This window comes from Myotis yumanensis, unplaced genomic scaffold, assembly GCF_028538775.1.
Source record: "Myotis yumanensis isolate MYYU_CA2020_CCGP unplaced genomic scaffold, mMyoYum1.0.hap1 SCAF_12, whole genome shotgun sequence".
Classification (NCBI taxonomy): Eukaryota; Metazoa; Chordata; class Mammalia; order Chiroptera; family Vespertilionidae; genus Myotis; species Myotis yumanensis.
The window spans coordinates 16,996,251-17,010,808 of NW_027223763.1; the positions used below are offsets into that span (position 1 = coordinate 16,996,251).

The following is a 14,558-nucleotide window of genomic DNA, read 5'->3' on the forward strand; positions in this document are numbered from 1 at the left end:
TCCTCCCCCAAGGATAATTTTCCATTGATCTTTTTTAGACAGAGTGGAGAGAAAGGGAAAGACAGAGAGGAACATCAATGTGAGAGAAACACATCGATCGGTTGCCTCCTGACCAGGGCCTGGGCTGGGGAGGAATCTACAACCAAGGTATGTACCCTTGACCAGAATCGAACCTGGGACCCTTCAGTCCACAGGCTGATACTCTATCCACTGAACCAAACCGGCTAGGGCTGCCTTTGAAACTTTTAATGTATTCTTCTGTTTAGGGCTATATGTTAACAGCTTCTAAATATGAATGGGCCTTAACTTAGACTAAATGGCAGCTCGTATGAAGAAAATGAGGTAGCCCTAACCGGTTTGGCTCAGTAGATAGAGTGTCAGCCTACGGACTCAAGGGTCCCGGGTTCGATTCCGGTCAAGGGCATGTACTTTGGTTGCGGGCACGTCCCCATTAGGGAGTGTGCAGGAGGCAGCTGATCGATTTTTCTGGCTTTCTATCCCTCTCCTTTCCTCTCTGTGAAAAATCAATAAAATATATTTTTTTAAAAAAGAAAATGAGGTAATTCTTCTTGGAGGTCTTCATTTTCGCATTTATTGATGCCTAAAGTTAACTGGTTACCAGCTCGAAACTGTTTAGCAATCCAGATTTCAATAAAAGCACAGTGATGCATGCTGGATAAGTATAATCAACATTGTTTACTTTATTTAAGTAGTAGCATGTGGTCAGTGTTAGCCTAAACCGAAAAATATTCAACAGTCTGCTGCCTAAAGATAGCAAAATAATTTTAGACATTGTGAAACATGAAAATTCAAGAAAACTGTTATTCCTAAAGAAAGCATTCCAGTCTAGCGAGAAGCACTCACTTAGAGATTCACTCTATGACCTTGAGGAATTAGGAATTTTGCTTCCTAGTTTTGCCCCTTCCTACTGATACGGTTTTGCAGAACTGCAGAAGGGTGACATTATTCACTTTGGGGATGGTCCACTCCAATGAGCCGAGGAGAGGGAGACCAGCACTCGCCGAGTGAGTAGTGAAGGGGTTACCAGCCTAGTCATCTTCCTACTACAAGAGGCTCCCGCTTCTCCGAGGGGATTATTTTGTCCAGATCCTCCCTAAGAACACGCTGAGGGAGTGGAATGGTGCGTGATGCTTTTAATAAGGCTGAATCAAAATCAAAATCAAGGTAACAATGTCCCACGTTTCTTCAAACACCATTGAATCAGTCAGGGAGAGGAACACAGCCTATGCATAATCCAAGCCAGGCGGGAAAATGCCACATGACCAAGGAGACTACTTCTTTCACAACTTTGGTTAACTTTGCAAACACACTAAACATGGAAAATCTGTCATATAAAAAGCCTCTTAACATTTCGCCATTCTTCACTTATTTTTGCTCATTATCTGAGGTATCAGGGCGTGGCTGTGTCGGAGGTAGAATTGATGGGCATAAATGTGACCAGACTATAAGGCCTGGTTGCTTCTTCAGGTTCAACGGTTTGAAGGAGAGAATCTCCACAATGGAAGAAATAAGCGGCGCAATGCAGATCAGTTGAATAATAATAACAGTTATTACTATTACCAAAAGCTGTAACTAAAATAGCTAATATTTATTGCATGCTTACCATGTGCCTAGTGCTGTGCTAAACGCTTTCTATTTCATTGAATCATACCCTTCCAGCTGACGCCCTATTATCTCTGGCAGAATAATCTTCCCAGGGGAGACCTGATGGATTCTGGGAGGAGGTGCCGAGTAAGCAGGGCTCACTTTGGAGCAGATGCAGAGGTGCTGAGGGCAAGCGCTCACCCAAGGGACTCCATCGGTCTCTTGTAACACCCACAGCACCACCATCCCTGATGCAGAGCCAGAGGCAACTCGTGTCTAGGTGGACTTGCAAATTCCTGATATTCATTCTCACTTTTGAGCAACAACAAACATACAAACAAAAAGAACTAAAGACAAGGAGGGTGGGGGGACACTCTTAACTTCCCCTACTTCCTTCTCTTGGGATTCCCCTTGTTCCCGGCTTAGGGGTAGAGCAGGAAATCATGGTGTCCCCGGTGGGCATGGTGTAGAGTGGGCTGGAAAGAGAACCACAGCCTTAGAACGAGCCACCATGCCCCCCTTCAGCGCCTCCGAGGACGGGCACAGGCATGTAGATGGATAGGTGCTTTACCATTTTAGGAGGTTTACTAAGTGTGTGTGTGCATACAAACAGGCACATCTCCACACAGTTACAAAGTAGACAAAGGACCCAGTACAATGGGTGGCACAGAACAGCACTTGATAAATGTGTTTTCTTTCTCACTCCTACTCCCCAAGGAGGCACATCATAACATAAACGGCATTCAAGATGCTCACACAGTTCTTTCATTCCATCAGCTATCGCTGACGATTCCACCTCCTGATTTTTTTTTTTACTTATTATAATCACTCACTTCAGAACTCGGGGATTTACACGACATCAAATGGGTAATAAGTAACAAATTTGAGGCAGAGATGGTTATTCAGCTGATGAAAAGCCACTGTCAACAGAAAGATTTCAACCTCTGGATCAGTTATTGCTACTTCTGGGAATGTCAAATCTGACGAGATCCCAGGGATTCTAATGGCAATTTCTTCTTGAATCTATTTAAAATACAAATGGAGGTTTTATTTAATTAGGCTGCAGGCTCTGACCAATAATTCACACGGGTTCTATTTCTGTTTAAGTGCAGAACTGACAAGAAAAAAAAATGACCATCTGCTTTCCACAAACAAAATATCCTTTGGGTGCTTAGCAAGCGAAAGGAAACTGTACCTAAAGCTTTGTGTCTCTTTTTAATCAAAACCCTAAAATCACTATAGGAAACCATACTAGAACAGTATGCACTACCACGTCATAACACTGAGTTTTAAATGTTACCTGCTATTCAGATACAGATGGAGACATACCAAAACGAAACTATATTCAGGAAAGAGCAACTAGTTTTAACAACATTACAAATGTGCAGGAACTAAAAGGGAACAACGTTAACCGTTAAGGCAGCATTGGTTGAGTCTTCTCTGGGAACGGAAGCATTACATATTTCAGAGACCAGTGAATGTTTTTTAAAAACAATTAATTAAAATAAATAATAAAATAAGATTTTGAAAAAGAAATAGGGCTGATTTTAGGACTCCTGCTCTTTCAACTTATACTGGAATTTTAATTTTGAATTAGAAAGCACACACAAGGAATACAATGGTACAAAGCTGTAGCAGTCCTACCTCAGATACAAAATAAAGACCCCAGGAAATTATTATTATTAATTAGCACTCTTTGGGCTCCTTGTCTACTTCTCGTTCAGAGTAGTTGTTAGAAAATTCTGCTGATGTTTCCATCACAAGGGGTCAGGTTGGATTTTACCTGAGTGAAATGGTTTTAAACTAAAACCCTATCATCATGCTTGGATTTTTACAACTAGGTCCTTACTGCTGGGTTTGCTTACCTGGTCGGCTGCCTATAGCACTATGTCCCCAACACTGGTGCCAACCTAAAATGATGATACCTACTGTGGCTGAAAAAGTCATACGTTGACCAAAATATATCAAAGCACAACACATTTCCCAATCTGTTCCCTTTGCAGCTCGTTTGGTTGGGTTTTCCTGGCTCAGCCTCAACATTACCTTTAGTTCTTTTACAGATCCAGTGCTATGTGCTGACAGAACAACGGTGTGACACAAAGAACAGATTAAAGGAAAAAAAATAAACTCTAAAAAATATTCAAGTGAAAAGAGCTTTCACGTGGTGCTGAGAAATAGGACATAGGCACTTCTGCTTCAGGAGGTTTTCACATTTTGATCACAGATTGCTTTTCCAAGCCACTTCTTTTACTACTGGCATAACAATATGGTACACACCGTCTAGTTTACTGGAAACCTTGCTCCCACAAGCAGCTTCTGGCGCATTCATCTTTTCCCACGAAACTGTCTTCGCCGATGCAGAGGGAAGCTCCTCCCAGTGCTGAGAGCAAGGCCCAGTGCGTCTCCACCACCTTCCACCAAGCAAGGCTGCTTAATCTGCAGAGCTCGGTTATCCATCAACACAATATAAGGAGGAGTGTCAAGTGCAATTTTTCTTCTGGAAATAGTGAATGTCTGCCTCTCCTTCTGGTTCTTTTTGTGAGTGTAATTGAACAAAGCATATATAGTCTTCAAAACATTCTAAAGCTACTAGGCTACTGGGATTTTTGGGGAAAAAATCACTAAAGTTTTCTTCTTCTTCTTCTTTTTTTTTCTTAGAAAATCTGTGCTAAAAAAGGCACTAGAAAAAATGAACATCCTTGCTCCTGTGTATGTAGCAATTACACATTGTATTAGATTCCATAATTTAACAAAGGTGACACACATTTGGATGAAACATCCTAAGTATTCAGAATCATCTACTTTCAGTTAAAAAAAAATCCAAAGTCAAAGAAACAGCAGGTCACACTGACAGAGGCCAGTCCGGCCATGAGGTCACGGTCATCCCCGGCTGCCCCATGGCAGTGGCCCGGACCCAGGGCAGGCTCACTGGCAGCAGCTGTGGGAGCCAAGCCTCCTGGAGACCTGAGTAAATGAGACGAAGGTGAAGTTCTCACAGTTTTCCAGCTTGACCTTCTTGGCTAAGTTTGGGACAATTCCCCGAAGAGACCGAAGTCCCATCCTCTGCTCCTCATACCACACGCTGCCCATGTCGACAGCCTCCTTCCTGGCGGTAAGGTAGAAAGGGGACTTGGCCTCCATCTGGGTGGGAGGCCGGTGGATGTACATGTACTTGTAGAGCAGGCAGTAAGGACACTGTTTGTGCCCCCTGGAATGCTCGTGGTAGATTTTCCCGTGACATATTCGAGTGGAAGCACTCCGACTCTCCCGCTTGACATTGTCCGTCCGGGCAAAATAGGGCTGGTTTTGTGGGTCTTTGAGCAGCTCGATGTCGCCGTACATCAGGTCTGCATGCTCCTGCAGGGTCCGCATGTTCAGGTATTGGCTGTTGTACTTGACCACAGTGGACAGGAGAGTGATGGGGCTGTCATCCCCTAGGCACCCCGCCTGCCACATCTCCTCCTCGTCGGAGAGGGAGAAGTAGATGATATTGCGAGAACGGGCCCCTGACATCCCTGCCTTACTCAGGACCCACAGCTTCTCCTTGAGTTTCTTGGTGGAAGAACTGAAGGTGCTGCTGGTGATGGAAAAGCCCACACCTGCATTCTTCAGGATGCGGTCCAGGCCCCGGCGGATGGCATGGAGCGAGGTGGCCAGGAAGTCCGAGCCGTCGCTCTTCTTAACGGTGACGTAAAAGTTCTCAAGCAGCTCGTTCAACTTCACTGCAGGGATCTCAAATGAGACAAACACGGAGGTTACACATTTGAGGACACCCAGAGAGCCAGACCCCTCCTTCCTGCTCCTACCCCTCACCAGGGGCGGTACTTTAGACAAGACCTCTAAAGAGTTGATGCATGACATAGTGGAAAGAACAGTGAACTTCAAGCTGAAAGATCTAGCTTCCATACTTGGCTCCACTTTACCTCTTTAAACCTCAGTGTTCCAAGCTGTAAAATGGGACATGATGATCAACACCTTCTCAAAGAATTACTACAATGCTTAAAGCAGTGGACTCGAAAGGGTTTATAAACAGTAATGAACACACACACATGATATTGTTACTATTGGCCTTTATAACTTTCACTATTCCTCTCTGGAAAGCCCTTTCTTCTCTTTTCTAGCAAATCCTTTCCTTCCCTCCCCTTCAATAAAATTCAACCATCCAGGGTGGGTGGGTGGGAAGAGATCAACCAAAGAACCGGTATACGTATATACATAACCCATGGACACAGACAATAGAGGGGTGGAGGCCTGGGGTGGGGGCAGACTACAAGGGGTCAATGGGAGAAAAAGGGACACATGTAATACTTTCAACACTAAAGATTTAAAACCCCCACAAACTTCTTGTTAATAGATGCACTGGAGATTTAATAATTCATTTTTACAATAAAAGAAACATGTTAATATTGTTTTTAAAAAATGCAACCATCCTCTCTAAAGAATTGCTGAACTAAACTTGTCAAACTCTGAATCATTCCAACATTAATTTCCTTGATATCTGCACATAATATTTGGTACTGCTGGCCCTAAACATGGTGCTGTAGGGAGAGATGACCCATATGACCAGTTAATAATCCTTGAATTGTCACTTGAATTTATCAGGATAGGTTTGCAAGTGTCTCTGGATCAATGATCTACAGGGTTTTGATATCAATATCTGTTCCACAGATAAGAAAAATGTATTTGGTTTACATCTGATGACTTCAGGTATTGGCAAGAGATCAACTCTCATTATCAGTAGAAAAGAAAAAAACCCAAGGGAAGGCTTCTGATTGGCCCACTCTTGATCCAAACAACTGACCAAAAAATGGGCTACTGTACTAACATGATGGCTTCTGCAATAACCATGGGAATTATAGGAGAGAAATGGCTCCTAAATAAGAAGTTTGAGCAGAAAATCTTATTTATTACCTTCTCACTTAACAAAACAAATTCTGATAGCTTCTTGTTGTCCTTAGGATAAATTCCAAACTGTTTACCTTGTCTGCAAGTCTTCACAATCTGGCTCCACTCTGTGGTAGATTATCTGTAAAAATAGCCACAATAACTCACCCCCTCCCTATTCCTATACCCCTTGGCAACGTGACTTTGCTGTTCCTCCCATCAAGAGGTAGAATCTATTTTCCCGCCCTTGGAACCTGGGCTGGCTGTGACTTATTCTGATCAATAAAATGTAACATGTGACAATGTGTGAATTTTAAGCCTAGGCCTCAAGAGATTCCACTTTCATCTGGTTTTGTCCTACAGGTTCTTACAAGTTCTGCTTTCATCATCTTAGTATGATGCTGCCTTGTGAGAAAGCCCTGTTAGACCATGAGAACATGTGAAGCGGAGACAAGCTGTCTGTCTTCTAATGTCAGATGACTGCACCCACATGTGTACCCCAACTGAACCCACTAGAAGAACCACCCAGCTGAGCACAACCTGTAGAATCATGAGCAAGTAAAATGAGTGTTGTGTTATACCACTAAGTTTTGGGGTGGTTTGTTATGCAGCGATAAGTAGCTGGTACATACCGTATCTCTCCAGCCTCCTCATCTGTTCTCTTTGTGTTCTATTTCTAGCCTCCCTGAACTTTGCGTCATTGATAGAAACTACAACGCCCTTTCCTGCATCTATTTCTTTGCACATGCTACCTCCTCTGCCTAGAATGCATTTTCTACTAACTTTCCCTATTTGGGAAAATTTCAATGCATTATTTCAGATCTAGCACAAATTCTGCTGTCTAGATAAAGGCTCTCCAGCTTCCCTAAGCAAAGTTCCTATCTCACCTGGGATCCCATGGCAGTTAAATTTTATTATGGCTCTCTCCATATTGCACAAACTTTTATCTATTTATATGTCTATGTCTCAGAGTGGACCGAAAGTCCACTGCATCTTATACATGACTGGGTCTTCATTACATACTGGAAGGCCTGAACTATATCACTGATGCCCAATGGACATGGGTTAAATCAATGAATTAACCTTGGAGTCAGGAGAACCAAGGTGACTTATCATGCAGAACATTTTTCTGACTTACACAGAATACCACAAGTTTCTTTCTTTTTTAAAAATTCTTTACTGATTACATATGTGTCCTTATCCCCATTGCCCCACCCCTGCTCATGCCCTCACCCCCTTAGTGTCTGTGTCCATTGGTTATGCTTATATGCATGCATACAAGTCCTTTGAATACCACAAGTTTCAAAGTAAAATCACAGCAAAAGCAATTCTTGAAGAAATGTCAAATCACAAAATTTATATTATTGGCACACAAGAAACCATTCATTCTGGCCTGTGTTGGCTGCCTCCTTAGTTTTCTTGGACTGAGTTTTGGTTGGGGATTATTCTGCCAGATTACCAAGGTCTTCAATTTGTTATAAAGACGTTGCAAGAACCACTGTGAATAGATTTACCATCTCAAAAGTTCACCCTGGATTATAAATTTGGCTCCCTTGATGTAAAAATGAAAAACAAAAAGAGCTCAGTCATGGGGCTGATGACTTCAGATGGTAAAGAACAAAATAAGAAAAAAACCCCCAAAAACTGACATGTTAGGCAAATTCCAAAATTCTGGAACTACACAGCAAACCTTGAAACTTGACAGAGTTATAAGACAAGTAAAAAGCAAGAGTTACTTTTAGGAGAAACTTCCCTTTGTGATAATCTTGTCTAGGAGGATGAAGTGGAGAAATGCCTATGAACTACATCACTCCAATGGTAAACAAAATGACTTTGCTTCTGCAGTTACCAAATTTTACTTTATTCAGAAAGATAGGTACTGAGCTTCAAGGTGCTCTATTTTCTGAGTGAGTTTAAGGAATATAGAAATCAATGACATAGTAACCTTGAGGGAGATGGATCAATGAGGATTGGGTCACATCTGTATTAAAAAAATACTAAATTAAATACTCAGAGAAGATCAAAGAATGATCATAGAATGAGAATGACAGTGTATACTCTATTTATATAGATGATATTTTGAAGTCTCATCAGATTCCTTGCTTTCTTTCTTAAACAAATTTGAGGCTCACCAGCTTCCAAATCATGACCAAGAGGTGTTACCTACTTTGTCTACTGCCAGTTACATCCATCTTTAAAGACACATCTAGACTAAAAATATCTTGCATTGAGACCAAGAAAGTGAGATTAAAGAATATGGGCCAGGCTGCCTCAGTTCTTTCTTTTAAATAAATATTGGATAAATTCTCTAAGATATTGACCTCTTTCTTAAGCATTTATTATTAAAAATATTTCAGTGACCCATGTGAGTAGATTACAGAAGACTGAAATACATCTTCTTCTTCACCATATTCTAGATAACACAGGGGAAGTGAAGAAATACTAGTACCTAAAGAAGTGGTGGTAGGTGCACTCTACTGAACATTGTCATCACCTGGGATGCATACGTTATCTAAGCCATGGAGGGTATGGAGAAATGAAACCCTTTTCATGGATTCCTGCATGGAAATAGGAAGTGTCCCAGTAATAGACAACTGTCCTCATAGCACTTCACTGACCTCTGGTCTAGAAAAGGTTAAGGTAAGTGAGGATGAAGAACCAAAAATGGGGGTCTCTGAGAACAGGTGAATTTAAAGGTGAAAGTTACATTTTATTTATTTTTTTTAATTGTCATAATACACATATATATGTATTATGTATATGTTTTCAATCTTAAACATTTACAAGTGTAAAATTCAGTGGCATTAAGTACACTGACAATGTTGTATAACCGTCACCACTATTCATTTCCAGACCTTTTTTTTATCATTACAAATAGAAACTGTACTCATTAAACAATAATCCCACTTTTCCTCCTCCCTCCAGCCCCTGGTAATCTCCATTCTACTTTCCATCTCTATGAATTTACCTATTCCAGGTACCTTACATAAATGGAATCATATATATCTGTCCTTTTGTGTCTGGCTTATTTCACTTAGCATAATGTTTTCAAGGTTCATCCACATTGTAGCATGTATCAGTACTTCATTTCTTTTTATTGCTAAATAAAATTCCATTGTATGGATAGGCCACATTTTGTTTATTCATTCATCTGACTTTTGGGTTGTTTCTACATTTTGGCTATTGTAAATAATGCTATAATGAATATTTATGTACAAGTTTTTGTATAATCTATGTTTTCCATATTTTGGGTATTGGCCTAGGAGTGGAATTGCTGGGTGACAGAGTAACTATATATTTAACTTTTGGGGAACTTCAAGACTGTTTCCAAAGAGGCTGCATTATTTTACATTCCCACCAGAAGTGTATAAGGATTCAGTTTCTCTACATCCTCATCAACACATGTTAGCTTCTGTTGCATCTTTTTAAAATTCCAGTCCTTCCTTCCTACTGGATGTGAAGTGGAATCTCATGTGCTTTTGATTTGCATTTATCTCCCTGATGTCTAATGAAGCCGAGCATCTTTTCATGTGCTTCCTGGCCGTTTGCTTATCTTCTTTATAATAACTGTTCAATGCCCTTGTCTGCTAACTCTAAAATCCATGTCTGCATTTTGGTTGTTTCAGGCAGGAGGATAAATCTGGCTCTCCAAATTGGCCAGAAGTGAAAGATAGAACTGATTTCTCTCCTGGGCATGGGTCACATGTTCCTACTTCTTCCTACGAGTGGTAATATTTGGTTGGATGCTAGAAATTGTTGAATTCTGGGTTTGTCATACTTTTCAATGGATGTTGGAACTTCTTTCTAGTATCCTCATGTCCTTGACCTCCCTGGACCCTGGTCCCTGTCTCCCCTCAACTCAACAAGATTTATTCCCAGGCTCTGCTTGGGTTCCCCTCCCTTCACTGCAGCTCAGAAACTGCCTCCAGGCAGAAAGCCTGAGACCTGGTAGCACTCATCTCATTTGTTACCTTTCTCTTAGGGATCAAGTCCTGTGCTACCTGTCACGTCTGAAAAGGGTTGTTTCATACACTGGGCCCAGTTTTCTAATTGTCACAGCAGGAGGATAAATATAGATCTTTTCATTCCCTTCTGACCGCAGTGGAAATTTCAATTTATTTTCAAATCTGCTCATTTTGATTAGTTTGTTATTGCTTGTACATTTTTATACAGTATTTATTTTTGATCCACAGTTGGGAATCCACACATGCAGATTTCAACTCTGCAGGGGTCGGCACCCCTAACCCCGATGTTGTTCAAGGGTCAACTATAATTCTGTTCATTTCTATAAACATTTCATCCATTCTGAGCCTATAATCTATTATCTAAAATCCTGGATGTCTAAATCTGTTGTTTGTTTTCCTTGAGTGGCTTGTGATTTTTTTTTTTAACATTTCCCTTCAAAGATTATTACCATATAACTCTGTGAGGAGCCAGGGTATGCTGCTCACCTAGAACTTCTCTAGCCCCTTTCAGGGTCCTCTCTTCAAGCAAGGATTCTTCAGTTCACCTACCTGTCTCTTCTCTTCCTTAATAATGTTGTCAACATATGCCCTCAGGTAGAGCCCTGCCTTTCAGATGTGCTTACTGCTCACTGCTCCCCTCTCAGCTGTCCTTTTTGTTGGCACTGTGATGGTGCCCTATTTCTCTGCAGGTTCAGCACGAAGGCCCCCTGCTGTGTCTAGTGCACCGTGCTGTCAGAAGCAGAAACCTGGGTTTCCTATTCATCTCTTGCTGGTGCCCTACATCAGCGGCCGCCAACCTTTCAGACCTCACGGACCACCAGTGGTCCGCGGACCACCGCTTGGCGACCGCTGCCCTACATCACCCAAACTTGGGGATGTCACCTGCCCTTGAACTTCAATTATAACCTCTATTTGCAAGACCTTTAAATCTATCCTTCTAGATTTAACATTTCCCCCATGTTAGAAATCCCAGATTCCCAACTGCTTATTGGACATGTCCATCTGGACATCTGTCTGATGTACACTCAATAGATCCAAATAAAAATACAACATCTTTGTCTTCTGTCTCTACCTGTCCAAGGATTTTTCCTGCCAGTCACAAACCCCAAACATTTCAAGTTGGAAGAGATTTTCAGAACTCATTTTATCACTGGGGAAAAGAAAATGAGGACCAAAGATATTAACTACATTTTTGTTCATCATTTCCAATTAATTTCTCTAAAATGGCGCTTTCATTATGTTTCTTCCCACTCAAAAACCTTCAATGGTTTCCCTTTTGCCTAAACCTTGACACTTAAGACTCTTATGGTAAGAGATTCTCCCTATTACAATAGTCCCTTCCCCACTGCCCCTGCAATAATCCTTCAAATAAAATCTCTCCTTTCAAACAAAAGCAAAACAAAACTTCAGTGATTTCCCAATAGTCACAAGGTTATAGCTAGGGTTATTAAAATCTAGTTTTATAGCCCAGCATTTCCATGTATGAAGCCTCTGCTATAGGCAAGTGAGTGTAACCCTCCAAATCTTCCTCAGAAGACATCTGTCTTTATCCAATTCTATTGAAATTCTACGTCTCTACCATTAATACAGCTTAACCATCAATGCTTTTGCTAGTGTCACCATGTTGAAATTAATTTATTTAACTGATTTGGGGGGGAGCATTTCTGATCTATAAATTCATAGAACACTTACTAAATTCTGCTTTGTACTATAGACATGTTTCTTTCTATTTTATGTTCTTTCAAAGTTTCTCCAGGCAGAAAGCAACTGTTCTGTGGTCCCTACCATGCTCAGCACAGTGCCTGGCACGTGGAAGCTCAGTGAAGTTGACTGAAAGAAGTAAACTCAAGAGTTCCTTACCTTGGTGATGTCCGTGTGATCTTTGAGCCCATTGGTCATGCACCAGTAGCGCCACACATTCAGGGCGTACCGCGTGGCTTTGGTAGTATTTGGGCTTACTGCACTGGTACACAGATCATTCAAGTCATCATTAATATTAAATACAGGAAATTTGTTGAGCTTAGTAGAATACGCTAGAAACAGAAAAAATGGAAGGTATTAAAATAACGTGCCATTCCCTTCTTTAGAAAATTATATCTTGGGATCATGCTAAATAACAGAAAACTCCTAAGAGATAACACTTTCAAAATATGAAATTTCTATCAAGTATACATATATTAGGATAAGTATAATAGAGAACAATATTTCTAGCATGAAATCAATGCAGTAACCTTGCATTTAATCCCAACAATTTTGCTATACACACTAATTGATGCACGAATGCAGGCATTCCAATAAAAAAAGGGGGGCGGGGAATGAGTGCAGAGAAACAAAGAATGTTCTATCTAAAAATTTCACTGGAAAAACAACAGCACTTCTATTAACAACAACAGCAAGAAGAAGACAAGTCCCTCTCTCCTCACCCTCAGCATATGAAGAGCCGTCATTTCCCTGTGATATATAGTCTCAAATGTCCTATGTGCCATCCTGGGCAGCCTTGAATTAAACGGTGTCAGCATATTTCTTTAATTCTTCTCACAAATTAATAAAGAGAGAGATATCTGAACCCTGACTCCACAACTCATCAGCTAGCTTAGAATCAGAATTCAAGGGCAAGGGAGAGAAATCTGAGGGGAAGGTACAGGGATACTCTGGAAAAGCTCACATGGTTTCAGAAAAAGGGAGCAGATCTTAAATTGCAATTGCCAGATGACTTCAGATGAAAACTGGTTTTCTTCCATGTATCCACCTAAGTATTGGTTGCCAAAGAGGTAAGTCCATAACCATTAGTGGGCCCTTCCTCATACTCTGTGATCTACTAAAACCAGGATTAAACTGTTCAAATCGTGACCTTTGGCTAAAAACAAACAAACAAACAAACAAACAAACAAACAAACAAGGTAGGCCACCTCAAAGTAAAAACAATGCCAACTAGTACTTTATATCTAATGGTTCTCTTTCTCTAGAATGTTTCTATATTCAAACAAGGAACTACTAAAGGCTCAGAAATAGCAAATGAAAAGTTAATTCAGTTAGCAAGGTGATCTGCAAATTGGCTTACTTTGCCTAACTTGCCTCAACTTTCACGGCTCCCACTGAGGCATCTGCCTACACCCAGGACACTCACACCACACCTTCCCCACACTTAGCCTGAGACATCTCCCATGGTCTTTGTACCAATCAAAAGTGGTCTTTTTTTCATTTCCAATTCAAGCTCACGTCTACGTAATCCTTCCCCACACTACTGAACTTCCTTATTCTCTCCTTCAGTATGTCTCACACTTGCTGCATTCCAATGCTAGAAAAGCTCTCAGTAGCAACCAAGTCATGTAGGTATATTTCTCTCATCATCCGCATAAACCGAGATAACTTGTATTTTCTGGGACTCACTTGATATTAATGAAAGGATTCTAGTATAAAATGTATTATTGTTATATCTAGCACTAGCTCAATTTTTACTAGATGCCAAGAGTTATGTAAATTATCTGTAAGCTCTAAGCAACCCTAATGCTGTACCTATGTTACAAATAAGGAAACGAAACCTCATACACTTAATAGCTTCATACATCACTCATACAATATTTACTGAGATACACTCTCTGGGCCAGGCCCTGTGCTGTCCCAAGTCATGGAGTTAGCAAGTGAGAGTCGGGGTTTGGACCTAGGTTCCACTGACTCCATGCTCTGGAATCAGATACTCCAGGGATAACGTTCTCAGTGAAGAATGCAATTTAAATATTAGCCGCCTATAAAAAGTATATGCTGCCCCCCCGCACCCCCCCCCCCCCCCCCCCCCCCGCCAATTTACTCAGATTCACCTTCAGCAAGGAAAATGAAGTCTGATTTATTTGGACAAACACTATGTAGATTTTTTTAAAACAACAAAAAATGGCATTCTTTGCAACACAGCCCAGTCCCCATCACTTCATTACAGCGTAAGTATAGAAGAGACACTGCAAGATAGGATAATACATTGAATTATTATGTTACGTGATGACGTGATCTTAAATAATTTCATTTTAATCACAGGACAGACTGCACACTGAAAATGGAAACCTCTGTTCCTATGAAGTTTTGCCAACTGGCCCATAATATTCTGTATTG

At 41.0% G+C, this 14,558-nt stretch overlaps 1 protein-coding gene across 1 annotated transcript in view; it reads right to left on the minus strand.

Annotated features, from left to right (window-relative positions):
- Positions 1-283: 283 nt before the first annotated feature.
- The window catches only part of KIAA1958 (KIAA1958 ortholog), a 99,380-nt gene continuing 85,105 nt past the window's right edge, over positions 284-14,558 (minus strand). Inside the window, exons 4-5 of the mRNA XM_070430883.1 lie at positions 12,315-12,487; positions 284-5,337 (exon numbers count right to left, since the gene is read on the minus strand). Coding sequence (XP_070286984.1) covers positions 4,531-5,337; positions 12,315-12,487 — 980 coding nt within the window. The 3' untranslated portion in view covers positions 284-4,530. The remainder of the gene's footprint in view (positions 5,338-12,314; positions 12,488-14,558) is intronic.